Here is a 20,460-nt window from a genome sequence, read left to right as displayed (position 1 = left end):
CTGAAAACTGTAGGGAGAAGGCAACATTTCTCAGAGTTTGAGAGATTTGTTTCGATCTAGAAAAAAATATGCATGCATGACATTGTGGTGCTTTTCTGTATTTGAGAAGTATGACGATCATGTCTGTAAACTTGTCACAAATGCAAAGAAAAACAACAAATTATTAAAATCATACCCACACATGAAATAAGATCACACATTGCAAAAAATATATATAGGACACCGCAGGAGAAATAAAAGACAATGAATGTGCACTATATACAAAGGTTGTTTTGGAGAGTTGTATTGAAAAGTAACAGATGCCTTTCTTTGAGAAAGCAAAATGCGGAACGGACAGTCATTGAAAGCACTGTATCTTGCCAAAGATGTATACAATACTGTGCACACTAAGATCTAGAAAACATTACAAGATAATTTGATATAATGTAACGGAAACAGGTGAACTCATTCCCATCATAAAACTTTTAATTAGAATATTAGATTCCCATAAGTATTTAAAATTGATTTAGTCCCTAGGCACTTAGCTCATTATTGCAACTCAGTCAAGAAAAAACTAAACATGTTAAGGCAGTACAATAGACATCATTAGACGTCACTAACGGTCTCAATTAAATAAACACATTCACACATTTCAACATCCACCTAATGCACATGAATGTATTTATCACGTTTTTATCTCCCAACACAAAAAGAGTAGGCTATGATTGTGAACAGTATATTCTGTTCCTAGTATTGTTTCACAATGCACTGCTGCGCAATTCAAGTGTAGAAAGTCACTAAAATATTCAGTTTTCAATGTTGAATTAAAACACTTAGAAATATTTGGACGTAACTGACTATAAAATACTTTAATGTTAAATATTTAACAATCCATAGCTATGCACATTATGAAAAATACTGAAGTTCACATAGTGTATAAGAAACAGACACTTGCATGTCTGCTAAAATACCACTGATACATCACTATGTCAGTCAGAACTCTTCCTGACTGTTCACCTGCCTAAAACTCCCAGGAGTCCATCCACTTCAGGCCAGCCATGGTACTATCAGGGTCATGGGCCAGCGGCCCTCTCATACCATAGGACAGAGGGTGAAACATGTAAAAGCTGCATGGTTTAGAAAGGCAGAGATAGAAACAGATGTAAACTAAAGATGAGAAGAGAGAACAACCAATTTCAAAATTCATTTTTGGGTGTAGATGAATTATTGTGCCAATGACATACAGTGAATGTGATATATATAGCCAATAAAGCCAACAGAAAACTTCCATGTTTACAATTTAAATCAGGTTCAAAGGCACAGAAGAGGTCTCATGTTTATCTCACCTATCAAGGATGGCCAGGAATAGCATTGCCTGTCCTCCTCTGAGCAGCCAGTGAGAATAGGGTGGGCAGAGCCATAGGTCAGCACTCTGCAGCAGGGTGTCCAAAGTAATCCCTGAGACGAAGATGACAATTCAAGATCTTTATAAATATAACTGGATTTTTATTTATTTCACCTTTATTTAACCAGGTAGGCTAGTTGAGAACAAGTTCTCATTTGCAACTGCGACCTGGCCAAGATAAAGCAAAGCAGTGTGACACAGATAACAACGCAGAGTTACACATGGAATAAACAAGCCAATAACACAAACAAGTCAATGACACAGTAGAGAAAAGAAAGTCTTATACAGTATGTGCAAAAGGCATGAGGAGGTAGGCAATAAATAGGCCATAGGAGCAAATAATTACAATTTACCAGATTAACACTAGAGTGATAAATGAGCAGAGGATGATGTGCAAGTAGAGATACTGGTGTGCAAAAGAGCAGAAAAGTAAATAAAATAAAAACAGTATGGGGATGTGGTAGGTAGATTGGGTGGGCTATTTACAGATGGACTAAGTACAGCTGCAGTGATCGGTTAGCTGCTCAGATAGTTGTTTAAAGTTGGTGAGGGAAAGAAGTCTCCAACTTCAGCGATTTTTGCAATTTGTTCCAGTCACTGGCAGCAGAGAACTGGAAGGAAAGGCGGTCAAATGAGGTGTTGGCTTTGGGGATGATCAATGAGATATACCTGCTGGAACGTGTGCTACGGGTGGGTGTTGTTATCGTGACCAGTGAACTGAGATAAGGCGAAGCTTTACCTAGCATAGACTTATAGATGACCTGGTACCTGTGGGTCTGGCGACGAATATGTAGCGAGGGCCAGCTGACTAGAGCATACAGGTCGCAGTGGTGGGTGGTATAAGGTGATTTGGTAACAAAACGGATGGCACTGTGATAGACTGCATCCAGTTTGCTGAGTAGTGTTGGAAGCTATTTTGTAGATAACGTCGCCGAAGTCGAGGATCGGTAGGATAGTCAGTTTTACTAGGGGAAGTTTGGCGGCGTGAGTGAAGGAGGCTTTGGTGCAAAATAGAAAGCCGATTCTAGATTCGATTTTGGATTGGAGATGTTTAATAGGAGTCTGGAAGGAGAGTTTACCTAGGTATTTATAGTTGTCCACATAGGTCGGAACCGTCCAGGGTGGTGATGCTAGTCGGGCGGGCGGGTGCAGGTAGCGAACGGTTGAAAAGCATGTATTTGTTTTTTTCTAGCGTTTAAGAGCAGTCAGAGGCCATGGAAGGAGTGTTGTATGGCATTGAAGCTCGTTTGGAGGTTAGTTAGCAGTGTCCAAGGAAGGGCCAGAAGTATACAGAATGGTGTCGTCTGCGTAGAGGTGGATCAGGGAATCACCCGCAGAAAGAGCGACATCATTGATATATACAGAGAAAAGAGTCGGCCCGAGAATTGAACCCTGTGGTACCCCCATAGAGACCGCCAGAGGTCCGGACAACATGCCCTCCGATTTGCTACACTGAACTCTGTCTGCAAAGTAGTTGGTGAACCAGGCGAGGCAGTCGTCAGAAAAACCAAGGCTATTGAGTCTGCCGATAAGAATACGGTGATTGACAGAGTCAAAAGCCTTGGCCAGGTCAATGAAGACGGCTGCACAGTACTGTCTTCTATCGATGGCGGTTATGATAGCGTTTAGTACCTGAGCGTGGCTGAGGTGCACCCGTGACCGGCTCGGAAGCCGGATTGTACAGCGGAGAAGGTACGGTGGGACTCGAAATGGTGAGTGATCTGTTTATTAAGTTGGCTTTCGAAGACTTTAAATAGGCAGGACAGGATGGATATAAGTCTGTAACAGTTTGGGTCTAGGGTGTCGCCACCTTTGAAGAGGGGGATGACCGCAGCAGCTTTCCAATTTTTAGGGATCCCGGACGATACGAAAAAGAGGTTGAACAGGCTTGTAATAGGGGTTGCAACAATGGCGGAGGATAGTTTTAGAAAGAGAGGGTCCAGCTTGTCTAGCCCAGCTGATTTGTACCGGTCCAGGTTTTGCAGCTCTTTCAGAACATCTGCTGTCTGGATATGGGTGAAGGAGAAGCTGGGGAGGCTTGGGCGGAGCTGTTGGCCGGGGTTGGAGTAGCCAGGACGAAGGCATGGCCAGCCGTTGAGAAATGCTTACTGAAATTTTCGATTATCATGAATTTATCAGTGGTGACCATGTTACCTAGCCTCAGTGCAGTGGGCAGCTGGGAGGAGGTGCTCTTGTTCTCCATCGACTTTACAGTGTCCCAAAACTTTTTGGAGTTAGAGCTACAGGATGCGAATTTCTGCTTGAAAAAGCTAGCCTTTGCTTTCCTGACTGACTGCGTGTATTGGTTCCTGACTTCCCTGATCTGAACTACTCCAACATTATTTCATGCATGACTCCTGGATGAGTTTGTAATGTGCGATCAATATGAAGGGGGCATTATGGGGAGCATGTGTTTGGGGTAGACCCACTTTACCTGTTAGCATGCTGCTGAAGAGCATGGCAGGGAAGTAGTGGTGGTAGTAGAGGATGCGGCCCATGGTGTAGAAGGGTACGTAGTGCAGCAACCAGCCCAGGAGCAGCAGCCCTCCACCTTCCATCAGCACGCGACAATGCTCTGCACACACACATCAGTGTTAGAATCAAGTACTCAAACGAGTTACTCATGAAACTGACAGGGAAGTTCTAAAAGCTCCTACCTATTCTTCTCTTGTCCAGCTGGACTCCTCTGCGGAGGGCCAGAGAGGCCACTGCCACCATAACCACATACAGGCCCAGACTGACCAGGTTCAGCCACCAGATCACCTGCAGAAGAGGTAGATTTAACTATATTGTAGCAGTGTTATGTGTTAGCATACTCAAGTGAGTGGAGAGAGGTACTTACAGGGTTCCCTAACAGGTAGACACGGTATTCAGTCTCATTCACTCCAGAGAACCTCAATCCCTTTGCAAAAACAGAACAAAGGCACAGTAATAAGAGACTATTTCATTTTGGGACTGTCCAACCACATTGAAGTCATGGGGTATTCAACATGCAAACCTGGTAGTTGATTGGCCAATGCCAGGGTTTAGAGTTCATTTCATTGTCTTTGGGCTTCAACCCACTGTTACCCTGTAAAAAGAGACACATTTAGTTGTAATCAATACAATAAGTGTGTAGGACAATTTGGCACACTTGTGTTGTCTTGTTCTCTCACCCTGATCATAACGATGTGGGACTCCAGCAATATCTCCAGGAAGTGGGGCTTCAGCACTGAAAGGCTAATGTTGGGCACTATCAATGCAAACACACAAACCTTTAGGTATTAAGTAAACACACAACACCATCACATATCAAGCAGTGGGCCATGGGAACACATTTTTTTTTTTTTTATGTAGGAATGGAGGCGTACATTTGGCATTGATATGATCCTCAATATTCCATTGAGAGTTTGGGGTCGCCTTCAGATATGGGCTACATGTAATCTCCACTTGTTCCCAGCCCCTGAACAGAGAAGACACAGTTTGACACTGTCATCATCGGTAATGTTAACATTTGTAAATAAAGATATTAGAGAACTTTAGAAGAGTCTAGATCATTCCTCCATTTCTTACCATTTGGGGAGAGTCTTGCCAGAGGAGTAGAGCACACAGCCAGTTGCTCGGTGCAGGAAGCGTACTTTGCTGCGTAACACCTTGACCAGGTCGCCCTTCCGACCCCCACACACTTCCACCTGCCACAGGTCATTAGGGTCACCTGTTCCATTCTGAAAGCACCAGAAAGGAATGATACTGATCAACATTTAGGCTGAAGAATGAAAACTCTCTCACACAAAACCTATCAATAACTTCTGAGAACTGTGCAAGCATTGTATATGCTTACTCACGATGCCATAGCCTGTGACCTGGAAGTGTTTTTTAGTGAGAGGTGCCTCGTGGAGGTGACTGTGAAGGTTACGGGTAGTCCTGGTGGACACAGGAGAATCAACCATTATTGCACTGAAGAATTTGTTGTAATGTCAAAACAGGTACAGTATGGGTGCAGTACAATGATAAGCTTTCAAACAGATGAGGGGTGTCACTGTCAAACCACTTACTCTTTGTGCTCCAATTGAATAATGTCACCATGACGAACAAGGTCAGGTTCTCCTGATTGTGCTGGACAAAAAGAAGAACAAAATACATCATAATACGTATGTTGCAATTAACCTTTATGAGTGACATATTCTGACTGCACAACAAGGCTGTCCTCTCACCATCACTGTCATTGGATCTATGCACCAGCCACATGTTGTTATAGTCCTTATGGAGGTATGCTGTGACCTGCTGCTGCTTTGCTCCAACACCCTCTGGGTACAGATGCCAGTGAGAGTGGAGGTATCCTCCAGCGATACGCAGGTTCTTCACAGTGATGATAGAGCCATATGCCAGGTCTGTAGGAGAGCACAGGCCACCATCATAGTAGAACAAGGAGGACAGATCAGCATTATTGGAAGCAAGGGGTTACTTCGGACATTATTTGAATACATGTCATTCAAACTGACAAGTGGAAATATACTGTAAGGCACCACTATGGTAAAGACAAAAACGTAGATGCTGCTATTTAAATCAACTCACACTCAGGCATGGATGCATTGTGTAGGTTGTTTCCAATCAGACGGGATTGAAAAGCAGAGCTGAAGAAGCCATCTCCTGGACCGCTGGAGACAGGGGACAATGGAAACACATTGTGTAAATGTGATTAGACATTATTTAGGAGTGAATCAATTTAAAGCTTTCAAATAACCCCACTATAACAAAAGCACAGTCAATAATCACCTTACCTTTTGTTCAGGACAACAAAGTGGACTGCAAATATTGTAACATACAGGAACAGGGGAAGCAGGATAAGCCCAAACACCCTGGACAACACGTGCTTCCCAAAATCAATCTGGTAGAACAAAGAAAAGGGAGAAGGAGTCAGTGTTGGCCTCCAATGCAAGTCAGTTTGGTACATCAATATCATAGGTGATTCATAGTCAGTTGATGAGTACCAGAGAGAGGTGCAGGTCCCCCAGCAAACTCCACAGGTCCCAGGCTGTGTTCATTCCCACCAGCAGGATGACAAACAGCCCCACAAACTTAACCCCCAGAGCCCCAGACAGGTTCACCCCTGTCAGTACCAGCCAGAACCACCAGGGTGCGCTAAAGGGCCTGAACACCATAGGAGAGAGCATAGCAGCATCACTATGTACAAAGTTGGTCAATAACAAGTCCCTTTAATCTGATTCTAATGACTTAACTGACAATTCAGATGTAGGTTTGCTCTGCTCTGGAGGTTCCTTACCTATATCTCTGTCGATTAAACTTGACCATGCTGAGCACTGCTCCCATTATAAAGAACATGAGAATGGGGTCAAGAAGGATGTACTGAGAGATGGTTATGCAGCCAGTGTCTGAATTGGGGGGGGGGAGTACAAGTTATTTAGATTAAGGTGATCTAACACAATACACATCTTAAACTTCACCACAGTTATAACATAAGAATGGTTGACCAGTCCATACTCAAGTCTGTTTGGCAAGGTAATTGGCTAAAGTAGATCCAGACTCTCCCCCAGGCTGTCTCTGGTTACTTGCTGGTGGTACATACTCACCAAAGGCCAGCACTGCAGCAGCGATGAGGGCAGCTGTCGGGGACTGGGACAACTCCAGCACTGTGAGGTAGGCAAAGGGGGGCAGACAGGAGCCCAGAGATGCACAGAACTGCACAGAGGCAGAGCACGTTCACAGGTCAAACTAGTACTGTGGAGCATGACATTATTCACACAAAATAAAAACCATTCTGTCTTTGTAGGCCTTACCCCTCTCATCCCCCAGTAGTTGTGGTGCTCATATTTGTCCCCAGGTTTAAGGAAAGGGTAGGTTCCATCGTAGCCAGTCATGTACCCAGCTAGTCCGATCAGCATCTGGCATAGAGGGAATGGTTACTTAAAAACACATACACATTATGTAAATCAAGATACTTATCAAGTTATAGAAGGAATGATGACTGTAGAAAGAGATATTCTAAGAATGTTTAGAATGCTAAAAGACCGTGGCATTGTCTTACTTTGCCAAGTGGTGGGTGGACATCAAAGAAGAAGGTCCTGTTAATGTAGTAACTCCCCATTTTCCCAAAGTGGGTTTCATCCCAGCTAAAACAGATAGGATCACACAATGAGATGATACATAAACACACAGTGACTTCATGAGGGAGCCTTACAACGTTTCTTGGGGCACCATCACTCACCATACATGAGGGGGTTCCATGATTTTGTAAAGGCGTGTGGAAAAAGAGAGGAACACCACCAACAGAAAGAAAGCTGTGCTTTGTGCCTCATTATTTGGAGAGTAAATGCCCTGGTCATGTTGTGCTGATGTCCCATTTAAGGATTGGCTGTCACCTTCAGACAGTCCATCATCCTCCGTATTCTCCTGGGTCGACTCATGATGGGTTGAAACAGGGTTCTGCTCCCCTGTATTCATCTGGCCTCTCCGATTTCGTAGCATTGAGCATTCTTCGTTGTATTGTGAAACACATTTTTTCTTTGCCATTAGTTAAAACTTAAACAAAGTTTGTCAATTTAATTGGTATTCTTTGAACCGCCCACAATGTCCAAAGAAAGCTTAAGAAATAGGAATATTTTGTCAGTGAAATGTTTGTGACAGACTGCTACAACAAAAGTAGCTAACAAGCAGCAGCAAAACAAGTCCCGTTACATTGTAGATTGGTCTATGCAGGGAATAGCTAGCTAGTAACAATGTCGCATAACAACGTTGCAATTAATATATATATATATTGTAATGTTATCCGTACACTAGCTAGCATTGTAGCTAGCTCGCAGTAGCAGCTGTCAGACAGCTTTGTGCATTTTCAACCAAAATTAATATCAATCTAATCATTCCTGTTTTCACCTGATATTCCGTAGGTAACGTAATGCATTAAAATCAGGACTTTGCTGGTTACATTTTACGCATTTGGAAAACAAGCATTTCTAAAATTAAACTACTACTCTGGCATACACTCCTGACGGAATTTACGGTGCACAGATTTCAAAGCATCTACCGGTATTATTGTAAATTAAAACAAAATATTTACCCGATGTGCTTCATGAAATATCTGCAAAAAGTGCGCAGCACGCGCACAATGTAGTCGAATCTCAACACTCCATTTTTAGCCACGCACGTTGCGTGGTTTCTGGGATCTGTATGCTTTTCCATCCTTCATTAAATCCATGACACGGGAATACGGACACAATTTCCCAGTATACAACTGAAATTTAGGACAAGGCTGGGGATCAGTGGGAAACGCCTTCCACAATGTGGTTGTGCTGTACGCATAGACATTACGGCCACCGGGTGGCGAGAGAGCACAATAAATCACAGGCTCGCACACCACCAAATCCTCTCTGGTATGGAGGGTGATAAGTGCCAGTTAGAAAATTCAATGCTTAAATGCTAAATAAGAATGTATTTTTATTTTCATATCAGTGTGCATGATTCATTTCACGATAAATTGCAAAGTTAAAATTAAAATAGAAAAATGTGAAATTATACAAATTTGAAATAAAAATGGTAATGATCAATGAAAAAAGCCAAATGGTAAACAGAAAATTGCAAAATGTCATTTGATATTGAAAGTGGCTGTTTTCATTTTCCATCTACCCAATTACGCGTTTTCTATTTCAATTTGCATTAGAATTTTCAAAGTGTATGCAAATTGATTTTTGGAGGTGTGGACCAGGAGAGCAACACAACACCCCCATGTAGTGGTACATCTCTCTGTACATTGATTTTAGACTAGTGTAACCAACCCAGGTCTCCTGCACACCAGAAAAGCATAGGCCTGCTTAGCTGAAGCCAAGGCTATGGGAGCCAATGCAATTCTTCAGGTATCAGGCTAGGTTACTCATTATGTGAACAGCTAACCAAGGAGAAGGGGTTTGGTGACCACGCACATATGAGGAATAACTTTGCCTAGTGTTGAGTAACTTTGCTAAGACCAGAAAAATTGCATTGGCTCCCCCAGCTACATTTCCTAGGCTTTGGATAAGGTGTTCTTCTGGTGTACAGGACACCAGGTTCAAACCCTGTCAGTTACACTAGTCTAAAATGAATGCACAGAAAACATGGCATGGCTAGGATGTATCACTGCATGGTGGTATTGTGTTGCTCTCCTGGTTCATGCCTCCGGGAAGCAATTTGCATACACTTTGAAAATGAAAAGAGTAAGTACTAAATTGGGCAGTTGGAAAATGTAGACATCCACTTTGCACATAGCATTTACCATTATCTGTAAACCATTTGTCATGTTGTGTTTACCATTTTCATTTATGATTTCTATTTACCATTTCCAATTTTCAATTAGCCATTTTCGATTTTCATTTTAACATAGCATTTTCACTAGGTCATGAATCATGCGCACTGATATATTATATTTCTCCAACTGGCATTGATCACCCTCCATACTCATGCAAGTGCTCCATTTGAGCTCAAAGTATATTTGCATTATAAACATTTGGTTTTGAAATTAGGATATTATTGTATCGTGATGAAATGTATTACTGTGTAATGTGTGTAGAATATTCCACAGATTAGGGAGACAAATAAATATAGATATTTTCAAAGTTTATTTTGATGACAGATAGTGACTACAGTCAAGAGGTAAACAAAAGGAATGAACATGATATTTTCATTGACCACAGCATACATCACATCCTACACCACAACTTGTGGTTTACAAAGCTTTAAATAATATAAAATACATGTTCACAATTTGTTTAACCTCAATGTAAGACTTGTGGAGGGATGAATCATACAGTATAGATAGACGGATAAAGAGTACAGTGAACATCTCTTTGAATGCAGGTCAAGGGCATCAGTCATTGAAAGAAGGCATCCTCCAAATATGTGTAAGATTGGTGATGGCAAGATACGCATTTCTCTTAATGGAACATTTGAAAACATGACTAATCAGCAATCATATGTTTCTAGAGTTGAATGTGAAAGGACAACAATGTTAAATGACGAATAGTGTTCACTATATTGATTTTGTATGTATGTCACCAGAATGACATACTGTTCCCAGTAACATTATTTGAAAGGCAAACAAGTTGTGTTTTAATGGCACAAAGAATAATGCTTGCATTTCAGAAGGCATTCTTCTTTGTATTGTACTTGTAGGATCAATGGCACCACATTGTGTTTAAAAAAGTACTGCCATTCCCCAACATTACATGTCAATGTCTGCTCCACAGGGCAGAATGTGTACCCTTTCTCTGGTACAGTGGAAACCACTTTTCTCATACATAAAGATATGGTTTTTTAAAGTTTTCTTTTTACAGAAATATATAAATCTAAATGGCTAAACTGTAATGCTGGATTTTTTAGATTTTTTTTTTGTCAAACAAAAATATTGGCTGCACTATATGCATTATTAGAATGTAACAAAAACATTAATACATAGTACTAGATCTGTACAAAATATCCTAAACCTCGTCAACAAAGCCTTTACTCACAATCAGAGATGCATTCATGGGAATGTTCTTACATGGGATCTGAAGTCAATTGTGAATGGGAATGTGATTGAATGTAAACATTAAAAAATTGCTATGGGACAATATGTTTGCTGAACTACTCTCTTGACTAGTGGGAGAAGGCTAGTGGAACCTATACAAACATATTACATATTTAATCATATACAGTACCAGTCAAACGTTTGGACACACCTACTCCTTTAAAGGTTTTTCTTTATTTTTACTATTTTCTACATTGTAGAATAATAGTGAAGACATCAACACTATGAAATAACACACATGGCATTATGCAGTAACCAAAAAAGTGTTAAACAAATATAAATATATCTCATATTTTTGATTCTTCAAAGTAGCCACCCTTTGCCTTGATGACAGGTTTGCACACTCCTGGCATTCTCTCAACCATCTTAAACCTGGAATGCTTTTCCAACCATCTTGAAGGAGTTCCCATATATGCTGAGCACTTGTTGGCTGCTTTTCCTTCACTCTGCGGTCCAACTCATCCCAAACCATCTCAATTGGGTTGAGGTCGGGTGATTGTGGAGGCCAGGTCATCTGATGCAGCAATCCATCACTCTCCTTCTTGGTCAAATTGCCCTTACACATCCTGGAGGTGTGTTGGGTATTGGTCCTGTTGAAAAACAAATGATAGTCCCACTAAGTGCAAACCAGATGGGATGGCGTATTGCTGCAGAATGCTGTGGTGGCCATGCTGGTTAAGTGTGCTTTGAATTCTAAATAAATCACCGACAGTTTCACCAGCAAAGCACCCCCACACCATCACACCTCCTTCATGCTTCACGGTGGGAACTAAATCAAATCAAATTTTATTGGTCGCATACACATATTTAGCAGATGTTGTTGCGGGTGTAGTGAAATGCTTGTGTTCCGAGCTCCAACAGTGCAGTAGTATCTAACAATTCACAACAATACACACAAATCTAAAAGTAAAATAATGGAATTAAGAAATCTATAAGTACAGTAATGTATTTCTACTGTATTTTATTTACACATGTGGAGATCATCCGTTCACCTACTCAGCACCTCACAAAGACTCGGCGGTTGGAACCAAAAATCTCAACTTTGGATTTATTGGGCCAAAGGACAGATTTCCACTGGTCTAATGTCCATTGCTTGTGTTTCTTGGCCCAAGCAAGTCTTCTTGTTATTGGTGTCCTCTTTTTATTTATATTACTGTTATTTTACCAGGTAAGTTGACTGAGAACACATTCTCATTTACAGCAACGACCTGGGGAATAGTTACAGGGGAGAAGAGGGGGATGAATGAGCCAACTGTAAGCTGGGGATGATTAGGTGGCCATGATGGTTTGAGGGCCAGATTGGGAATTTAGCCAGGACACCGGGGTTAACACCCCTACTCTTACGATAAGTGCCATGGGATCTTTAATGACCTCAGAGAGTCTGAACAGTTAATGTTGAGATGTGTCCACCCCTACCTTGTAACAACACAACTGACTGGCTCAAAACGCATTAAGAAGGAAATAAATTGCACAATTGAACTTTTAACAAGGCATACCTGTTAATTGAAATGCATTCCAGGTGACTACCTCATGAAGCAGGTTGAGAGAATGCCAAGAGTGTGCAAAGCTGTCATCAAGGCAAAGGGTGGCAACTTTGAAGAATCTCAAATATAAAATATATTTTTTTGGTTACTACATGATTCAATGTGTTATTTCATAGGTTTGATGTATTCACTGTTATTCTAAAATGTAGAAAATAGTAAAAATAAAGGAAAACCCTGGAATGAGTAGGTGTCCAAACTTTTGACTGGTACTGTACATTTATAGCCTTTCCAAGCCCACATTGGATATATACTCTCTCTCTCTCTCTCTCTCTCTCTCTCTCTCTCTCTACTGGCAGCAGGTCAAAGCAACATTGTGATAGCATATGAATCTGGTCTGGACCTTGTTTGATCGTAGTTATTGCTCTTGAGACAACCTTGCCAACAGAGGAGCCTCTTTGTCTCGAGGATGAGGACTGTAGGATTGCACTGTTATAAGAAACACAGAAGACCAGTGGAAGGGGTGGTTGGTCCTTTTAAAGGCCTTGCTGACAACAGAAGCATCCCAAATACTAGTAAAAAGTGGTTTGAAAGTAACTTTCCCTGTATAGCAATGTGATTATTATGTTATAATATGAATATAACATGTGGCATGCTTACGACAATAAGCTTCCTCCAGGCTTAGTTACCAAACTTAAAAAACTATTCACACTGTTTCCCCTCATCGTTAGTAAAGTATATTGGTCTGACAAATAAGACAATATACATCCTATGCCCTCTTACTTTACAGAGCCTTGTCATGTACATGAAATAAATAATCAACCAAAAAGACACATGGAGAAAAACAATGCAGAAAAAATGTATGTATGCATACCAAACTGCCTGGGATCACTGAATAAAAGGTCACTCCTCAGAAAATCCCTTTAGGCAAAATATAAATGTTAAGAAATAGGATATCCCATGGAATACATTCACTGGTTAGCTCCTGGTCCCCTGTGGAAATGTGAATGAGTATGTGTGTGGTAGAGAGAGAGAAAATATGAAAGAGTCAATAAGAGTATGTGTGTATGTGTGTTGGTGTGTGTGTGTGTTTAGGGGACAAGCGTGGACGTTTCAGTGTTTTTTGATGGAGGTTTAGTGCCAGGCCCTGTGAGAGGGCAGGGGGGTGAGGGTAAGGGTGTGGGCTGGTGGAGGGAGGAGAGAAAAAGCTCCAACAGGCACACCCTCATTTCCCTGCCACTCTCTCTCTAAAGCCAGCTACTGGGACCTCTGGGATGCATTCATGGGGCTTGGCAGAGGCCTGGAAGCCAGGCAGGCAGGTGCACTTGTACGACCCCTCGGTGTTGGTACAGGCCCCGTTCTTACACAGCGCCACGTTGTCACTGATATCCTCACACTCGTTTATGTCTGCAGGAAAAGGAGACACGCAGAGTTAACTGAGGAGACCGATTTCACAGCAAATGCAGCTGTTCATGCCACACGTCCTGTGTCAGAAGTCCCACATAGTGGCCTGGTCAGTATGGGTGGTAGGATGGCTCCACAGTCAGGTGCAGTAGATATCTGGCGACAGTGGAGGCTAGAGGGATGCCTAACTCTCAGTACTTGTAAAAACTGCTTTCATCGCTCTCTCTCTCTCTCTCTCGCTCTCTCTCTCTCTCAATACTATCTGGAAGGCAGCAGCCAAATGTCCTTTCATTGTTTGCCTTCAAGTGGTTCCTATTTTCTATTATAAACTGGGTGTTTCGAGCCCTGAATGCTGGTGTTTCGAGCCCTGCACAGCTGTGGTATATCAGACCGTATACCACGGGTATGACAAAACATTTATTTTTACTACTCTAATTACATTGGTAACCAGTTTATAATAGCAATAAGGTACCTCAGGGGTTTGTGGTATATGGCCAATATACCACTGCTAAGGGCTGTATCCAGGAACTCTGCGTTGCGTCGTGCATAAGAACAGCCCTTAGCAGTGGCATATTGGCCATATACCACACCCCCTTGGGCCTTATTGCTTAAATCTGACATGGGAGGTTTGATTGTAATTTCTCTGCAGCCAAACTCTGCGTGATATTGCATGGCGAATTACCTCACTAAAGATAACCCCAAGACCTGTCTCCAAAAGGCACAAACCCAGGGAATGCTTCCTCATTCTGAAGTAGGGTTTGATCTTAGCCCCAAACCATATATAATTTTTAAATGTGGGAAAATGGAACAGATCAAAAGGTTATCTGAATTGACTCATTTGTTTCTAGGAATTCCAAAAGGAAATTATATATCTGGTAAGAACACAGAGAGGAAAATCTGACTCTGACTGCAGGTGGACATTATGAGACACTGGGAGAGGAACCTACCGATGCAGGCCATTTTGGTGAGGTCAAGCTCGTATCCATCAAAGCAGTCACAGGTGTAACCTTCCCTCACGCGGACACACCGGCCATTCTCACAGCCATTCAGGATGCCACACTCCTCTGCTCGCAGGCCCTCGAAGCCATCAAAGCGGTCTTATTGGAAACAGAATATGAATGAAGAAGGAGTCCCTACAGAGGCATTTCACCATGCATTAGCAATAATATTAATTGATGTGTATTTTTTGAATGATTCTTATGAGCTTACCATTATATGAGTCTACAGGGCGAGGCTGGAACTCTCTTGGCCGGTGGACAGGGACACGTAGTGGCGGCTCTATGTCTCCGTCTCGGGAGCCATAGTCGTTGGTGTTGTCTGTGAACAGGGGGATGCCCTGGGTGTCCTCTGGGTTGTAGTAGGTACCCCCAGGCCCAGTGATGGGCCCTCCTCCATAGTTGTCCCAGTAGGGGGGGACATAGGGCCCATCAGGACCCTCAACCCCAGGACCGTACTCATAGCCTGGCCTCTCTCGTAGACTGTCAGACCCCCCTCTCCTTGGCAGGTTACACACTGCTGCGTAGTCATCTGATCGAACACAAACAAACACACAGGTCAGTGTTTTAGTGAGATATGTATCACATGTCACTTCTACATTTCAACTGAATAATAACAGCATGAATGTTGACTAGCTGTGTCCCTTACCAGAGTCCCTCATGGGGCAAAAGGCACACTGTTCGCTCCAGGCCACTCCATAGAGACAGCAGCACTCTGTGTAGGTGGTCCTCCTGCCGATGAGGGGCTGGGCACACATACGCTCATCTACCAGGCCCTGCCAGCAGATGTCCAGGTGGATGTCCTCCTCAGGCTCATGTGTCTCTGTGGTTCAGGGAAGGGAGAAGAGAGGGAAGGAAGGAGAATGGAAGAGTGATTCACAAAAGAGGAAAGGAGGGAGTTTTTACTAATTCTATGTTGTTAATGTTGGACAGCTGAATCAATAATCTGGCTGGTAACTGTTTCATCTGGATAAACTCTGAGATGTAGGAGTGTGTGAGTCTCACCCTCGGTGGTGTTGACGCTGACGCAGCGACGGCGGGTGGTGTCCAGGACCAGAGGGGGACTGCAGAAACAGTCGAAAGAGCCGGCAGTGTTCACACACACCCCATCCACACACTCCTTCTCTGTCAGGCACTCGTCATAATCTGGAACACACACACGCATACGTCAACGACTGAGTCCCATAGTTGAGACTTGGAGCAGGTTTGGTGGAACTGAGAAAAGCAGAGACAGTGGGCGGCCCTTACCCACACACTCCAGCCGGATGTTGTCGTAGTAGAAGCCTGTACGGCAGAAGCAGGAGTACGAGGAGAAGTTGTTAGAGCAACGGCCATTCTTACAGATATCTGGCCCAAACATCTTACACTCGTCCACATCTGGTGAGAGAGAGAGAGAGAGAGAGAGAGAGAGAGAGAGAGAGAGAGAGAGAGAGAGAGAGAGAGAGAGAGAGAGAGAGAGAAATAAAGAAAGGTGACATCGATTGATAAATTCACATTCCATTCATCCAAATCACCTTGTCTTTAATATATCACCTCTAGAATCAGCCTAAACTTTGTGTAGGCCTACTGTGTCTGTAGAATCTCAATAAAACCCCTCCATGTGCTGTAGCTAGCTAGACCCCTCAAATCCTGGCCCCTACTGTAAAATGAGCACAGCACCTTGCTTGAGACAGCCTTCTCTATTAGGTCAAGCTGGTTAGTGCACCACACTTGTGCTTAATTAGCTAGGTATGCAGGTATCCCGTCACGGTGTAAAGAGCTAGCTTTAAAGAGAACCATAAATTTGGTAGGAAATTACACAGGACTTTTTTAACGGCTGCCATGGGTGTAAATAAAAGGGGAGCTGAAACAGCAATTTTCTTTGTGTTGGTGCAAAGTTATGGGAGAAGGAAAAACTGTGAAACCTCAGGTATACCGACTCTTAACAGTAGCCAGTGGGTTGAGGAGACAACATGGAAGTAAAGTACCTTTGTAACTCTGCTGTTCCAGGCTGTGGGAGAAAACAGCTTGGGGCAGAAGACCACTTCCATGTGGACACAACTGGTCATACTCCTCTGGAGAAACAAATAAGAAGGAATGGACAAACATACTTCCTCCTTACTGTAATAATGTATTATACATTGTGAAGCAAAAAGGAGTGAGTATATGTGAACAGTTGTATCTGAATATCTGTCTCCTAAAGGTTGATCATTCGATCCCTCTTGGGAATCTCCCTCAGTCTCAAATCATACTGTAAGCTTACCTCTCCCTGGGACTGGGCAGGGGTGGATCTCACAGTCGTCCCCCCAGCCGGCCCCCACCGTGCAGCAGCACTCCTGCTTGGTGGTGTTGCGAGACAGCACGTTGTCACAGAAGTTAGCATCGTTCAGGTTGTAGTAACACTCCTTCCTCTGTTCCTCAGTGGGTGTGGCTGGCTTAGGAGGAGCATCTTCACCTGTCGAACACATAGGGAAATCACACCTCTCATGAGGAGAAAGAGATGCAGAGGGGAATAAATGGAGGGGATTTGCAGAATAAATTGTGATACTAGTTGCTACTTTCAGCATTGAATTACTACAATAAAGACTATAGCCATTACCACTACGAATAATATTTATTGCCATCATGATATCAGTAAAGAATCAGTCAGTCTACTGGCCCCATGTCTAACAGCATAGTGAGTGCCACTGTGTTTCCCTGGGGCAGGAGCTCCACAACATACAGTAGGGCAGGCAGTAGGCCTGAGTACCTTCAGCTGACACTGCTGAGGCTGCTCTTTTATCCACAGACTGGCCCCATGTCTAACAGCATAGTGAGTGCCACTGTATTTCCCTGGGGCAGGAGCTCCACAACATACAGTAGGGCAGGCAGTAGGCCTAGGAGTACCTTCAGCTGACACTGCTGAGGCTGCTCTTTTATCCACAGACTGGCCCCATGTCTAACAGCATAGTGAGTGCCACTGTGTTTCCCTGGGGCAGGAGCTCCACAACATACAGTAGGGCAGGCAGTAGGCCTGAGTACCTTCAGCTGACACTGCTGAGGCTGCTCTTTTATCCACAGAGCATAGTGAGTGCCACTGTGTTTCCCTGGGGCAGGAGCTCCACAACATACAGTAGGGCAGGCAGTAGGCCTGAGTACCTTCAGCTGACACTGCTGAGGCTGCTCTTTTATCCACAGACTGGCCCCATGTCTAACAGCATAGTGAGTGCCACTGTGTTTCCCTGGGGCAGGAGCTCCACAACATACAGTAGGGCAGGCAGTAGGCCTGAGTACCTTCAGCTGACACTGCTGAGGCTGCTCTTTTATCCACAGACTGGCCCCATGTCTAACAGCATAGTGAGTGCCACTGTGTTTCCCTGGGGCAGGAGCTCCACAACATACAGTAGGGCAGGCAGTAGGCCTGAGTACCTTCAGCTGACACTGCTGAGGCTGCTCTTTTATCCACAGACTGGCCCCATGTCTAACAGCATAGTGAGTGCCACTGTGTTTCCCTGGGGCAGGAGCTCCACAACATACAGTAGGGCAGGCAGTAGGCCTGAGTACCTTCAGCTGACACTGCTGAGGCTGCTCTTTTATCCACAGACTGGCCCCATGTCTAACAGCATAGTGAGTGCCACTGTGTTTCCCTGGGGCAGGAGCTCCACAACATACAGTAGGGCAGGCAGTAGGCCTGAGTACCTTCAGCTGACACTGCTGAGGCTGCTCTTTTATCCACAGACTGGCCCCATGTCTAACAGCATAGTGAGTGCCACTGTGTTTCCCTGGGGCAGGAGCTCCACAACATACAGTAGGGCAGGCAGTAGGCCTGAGTACCTTCAGCTGACACTGCTGAGGCTGCTCTTTTATCCACAGACATGGTCTCAGGCATTCACAGTTAAGCAGCGGGCTTAGGCAAATGGAAACACTGGCATGTGAGTCAACACACCATTCATTCTCACATGATTGATTACCACACGTCAAAAGCAAACAGCGGAATGGGGTCAAAGTACACAAGGCATACTTGGGGTTTAATACAGAACGAGAACAAAAACATCCCCGTCGAGAGCATGCTGCTTATTAATGTAAATATGGCTCGCTTGTGTGTACATGCCCATGTCAAGCTAAAGACAAGCCAATGCCACAGACTCAAGGTAAGTTTGACATTGTATTTCAGTAATCTGTTTACAGTGAACACTGTTAGTGTTTCTGAGCGAGATCTTTCCATGGCAGTTTTGCCAATAGCTATACCTTATCCTTGTTTGTCTTTGGGGGGAATTTGACTTGGCGAGATTTGACTGGGGAGATTTGACCATGAGCGAGAGCTTGGAGTTGTGCTCTGAGCACAGCAAATCAATTCTGTATGGGATGGCTAGAATAGTTTTCCTGCAATTTGTTTTTTGCAGACTTGAACTGCAATGCATTTATCCTTGTAGGGATAAAACATAACTCTCCATTCATCCAATAGTATGGAGTCAAACTCAGCAGAAATGTTGTCCAATAGAAACATCTACTACAGGGAACATGCAACCACTCGTGCCCTGCTAGTTCCCCAGATGTCATGATAATATGAGATGCCTCATTAAGACAGTAAAAACTCAATCCCGCATAGACAGAATGAATCCTTAAGTCCCATAAGTCCCTGTGTGTGGTGTGTTACCCTGCGGGCGGCACTGGCTGGTGATGGGATCAAATTCCTCATTGTCGCTGGGGCAGATGCACAGGAAGCTGCCATCTACATTCTCACACAGGGCCTCTCCACACAGCGCCGTGCTCATCTCACACTCGTTCACGTCTGCACGGGACGGGGATGGGGGGGTAAATTTACACACACCGATGCACAGCACGTACATATGCACACTGACAGGCACGAGTGTGCTTACACACACACACACACACACACACACACACACACACACACACACACACACACACACACACACACACACACACACACACACACACACACACACACACACACACACACACACACACACACACACACACACACATATTGGTATACAGTCACTGACCATGCTAACCAGTGAAGTTTATAATTTAACAGTTACTTACCCACACAGCTATGGGCCCCGGCATCACCAGGGGGGTTGCTGTAGCCCTGGTCACACTGACAACGGTAGGAGCCATCTGTGTTCTCACAGAAGCCATGGTCCCCACAGATGGTCTCATTCACACACTCATCAATATCTAAACAAGAGAGCACCCAAAGGTGAGCATAACATAATGCATTCCAATGTTTATCTGCTACGCATGTATAACTGTACTATTTCAAGACTGGCTTGCTAATGACCGTGTGTTGTAATACTAAAATAAACACTACTACCGCTACGACTTACAATAACAATAACCATCATCATAACATGTCAAACAGAGAAAATTAATACAGGAAGAGAATGGGATAGTTTACAGGTTCGTGGGGACCCAGATCATTTGATGGAACCCATTCTGCTGACCCCGATGGCTATCAATTAACCCAGTGAAAGGTCTGTAAGGGCTGCCTCTCAGCATGTCTACTCTAAGGTTTCCTCTGTTCTAAGGGTTCCTCTGCTCTAAGGGTTCCTCTACTCTCTGCTCTAAGGGTTCCTCTGCTCTAAGGGTTCCTCTGCTCTAAGGTTCCTCTGCTCTATGGGTTTCTCTGACACACACACACACACACACACACACACACACACACACACACACACACAC

At 43.7% G+C, this 20,460-nt stretch overlaps 2 protein-coding genes across 5 annotated transcripts in view; both read right to left on the bottom strand.

The window, feature by feature from the left end:
* Positions 1 to 77: 77 nt before the first annotated feature.
* Positions 78 to 8,503, bottom strand: pomt2 (protein-O-mannosyltransferase 2). Of its 3 annotated transcripts, none has more exons than XM_064953841.1 (20): positions 8,439 to 8,503; positions 7,410 to 7,494; positions 7,162 to 7,266; positions 6,955 to 7,063; positions 6,648 to 6,756; positions 6,355 to 6,514; positions 6,145 to 6,251; positions 5,939 to 6,021; positions 5,578 to 5,754; positions 5,419 to 5,479; positions 5,209 to 5,287; positions 4,937 to 5,088; positions 4,735 to 4,826; positions 4,540 to 4,616; positions 4,383 to 4,454; positions 4,227 to 4,286; positions 4,042 to 4,147; positions 3,819 to 3,959; positions 1,326 to 1,437; positions 78 to 1,106 (listed from the first exon to the last, which is right to left on the bottom strand). In XM_064953841.1, the coding sequence occupies exons 1-20, from the start codon at positions 8,450 to 8,452 to the stop codon at positions 1,001 to 1,003; spliced, it is 2,007 nt and encodes a 668-aa protein (XP_064809913.1). In that variant the 5' UTR covers positions 8,453 to 8,503; the 3' UTR covers positions 78 to 1,000. The 3 variants fall into 3 exon arrangements, with proteins under 3 accessions (XP_064809913.1, XP_064809911.1, XP_064809912.1); XM_064953839.1 differs by lacking the exon at positions 8,439 to 8,503 and adding an exon at positions 7,590 to 8,410; XM_064953840.1 differs by lacking the exon at positions 8,439 to 8,503 and adding an exon at positions 7,590 to 8,410 and having other exon boundaries at positions 6,648 to 6,684.
* Positions 8,504 to 9,950: 1,447 nt separating this feature from the next.
* The window catches only part of LOC135525885 (latent-transforming growth factor beta-binding protein 2-like), a 149,831-nt gene continuing 139,321 nt past the window's right edge, over positions 9,951 to 20,460 (bottom strand). For both annotated transcript variants that reach the window (XM_064953837.1, XM_064953838.1), the window contains 10 exons: positions 19,825 to 19,959; positions 19,412 to 19,546; positions 17,039 to 17,230; positions 16,764 to 16,850; positions 16,045 to 16,173; positions 15,802 to 15,942; positions 15,446 to 15,619; positions 15,011 to 15,328; positions 14,749 to 14,898; positions 9,951 to 13,804 (listed from right to left, as the gene is read on the bottom strand). In XM_064953837.1, coding sequence (XP_064809909.1) covers positions 13,623 to 13,804; positions 14,749 to 14,898; positions 15,011 to 15,328; positions 15,446 to 15,619; positions 15,802 to 15,942; positions 16,045 to 16,173; positions 16,764 to 16,850; positions 17,039 to 17,230; positions 19,412 to 19,546; positions 19,825 to 19,959 — 1,643 coding nt within the window. In that variant the 3' untranslated portion in view covers positions 9,951 to 13,622. The remainder of the gene's footprint in view (positions 13,805 to 14,748; positions 14,899 to 15,010; positions 15,329 to 15,445; positions 15,620 to 15,801; positions 15,943 to 16,044; positions 16,174 to 16,763; positions 16,851 to 17,038; positions 17,231 to 19,411; positions 19,547 to 19,824; positions 19,960 to 20,460) is intronic.

This window comes from Oncorhynchus masou, chromosome 32, assembly GCF_036934945.1.
Source record: "Oncorhynchus masou masou isolate Uvic2021 chromosome 32, UVic_Omas_1.1, whole genome shotgun sequence".
In the NCBI taxonomy this organism is placed as follows: domain Eukaryota; kingdom Metazoa; phylum Chordata; class Actinopteri; order Salmoniformes; family Salmonidae; genus Oncorhynchus; species Oncorhynchus masou.
This window is presented reverse-complemented; position numbering and strand designations above follow the sequence as displayed.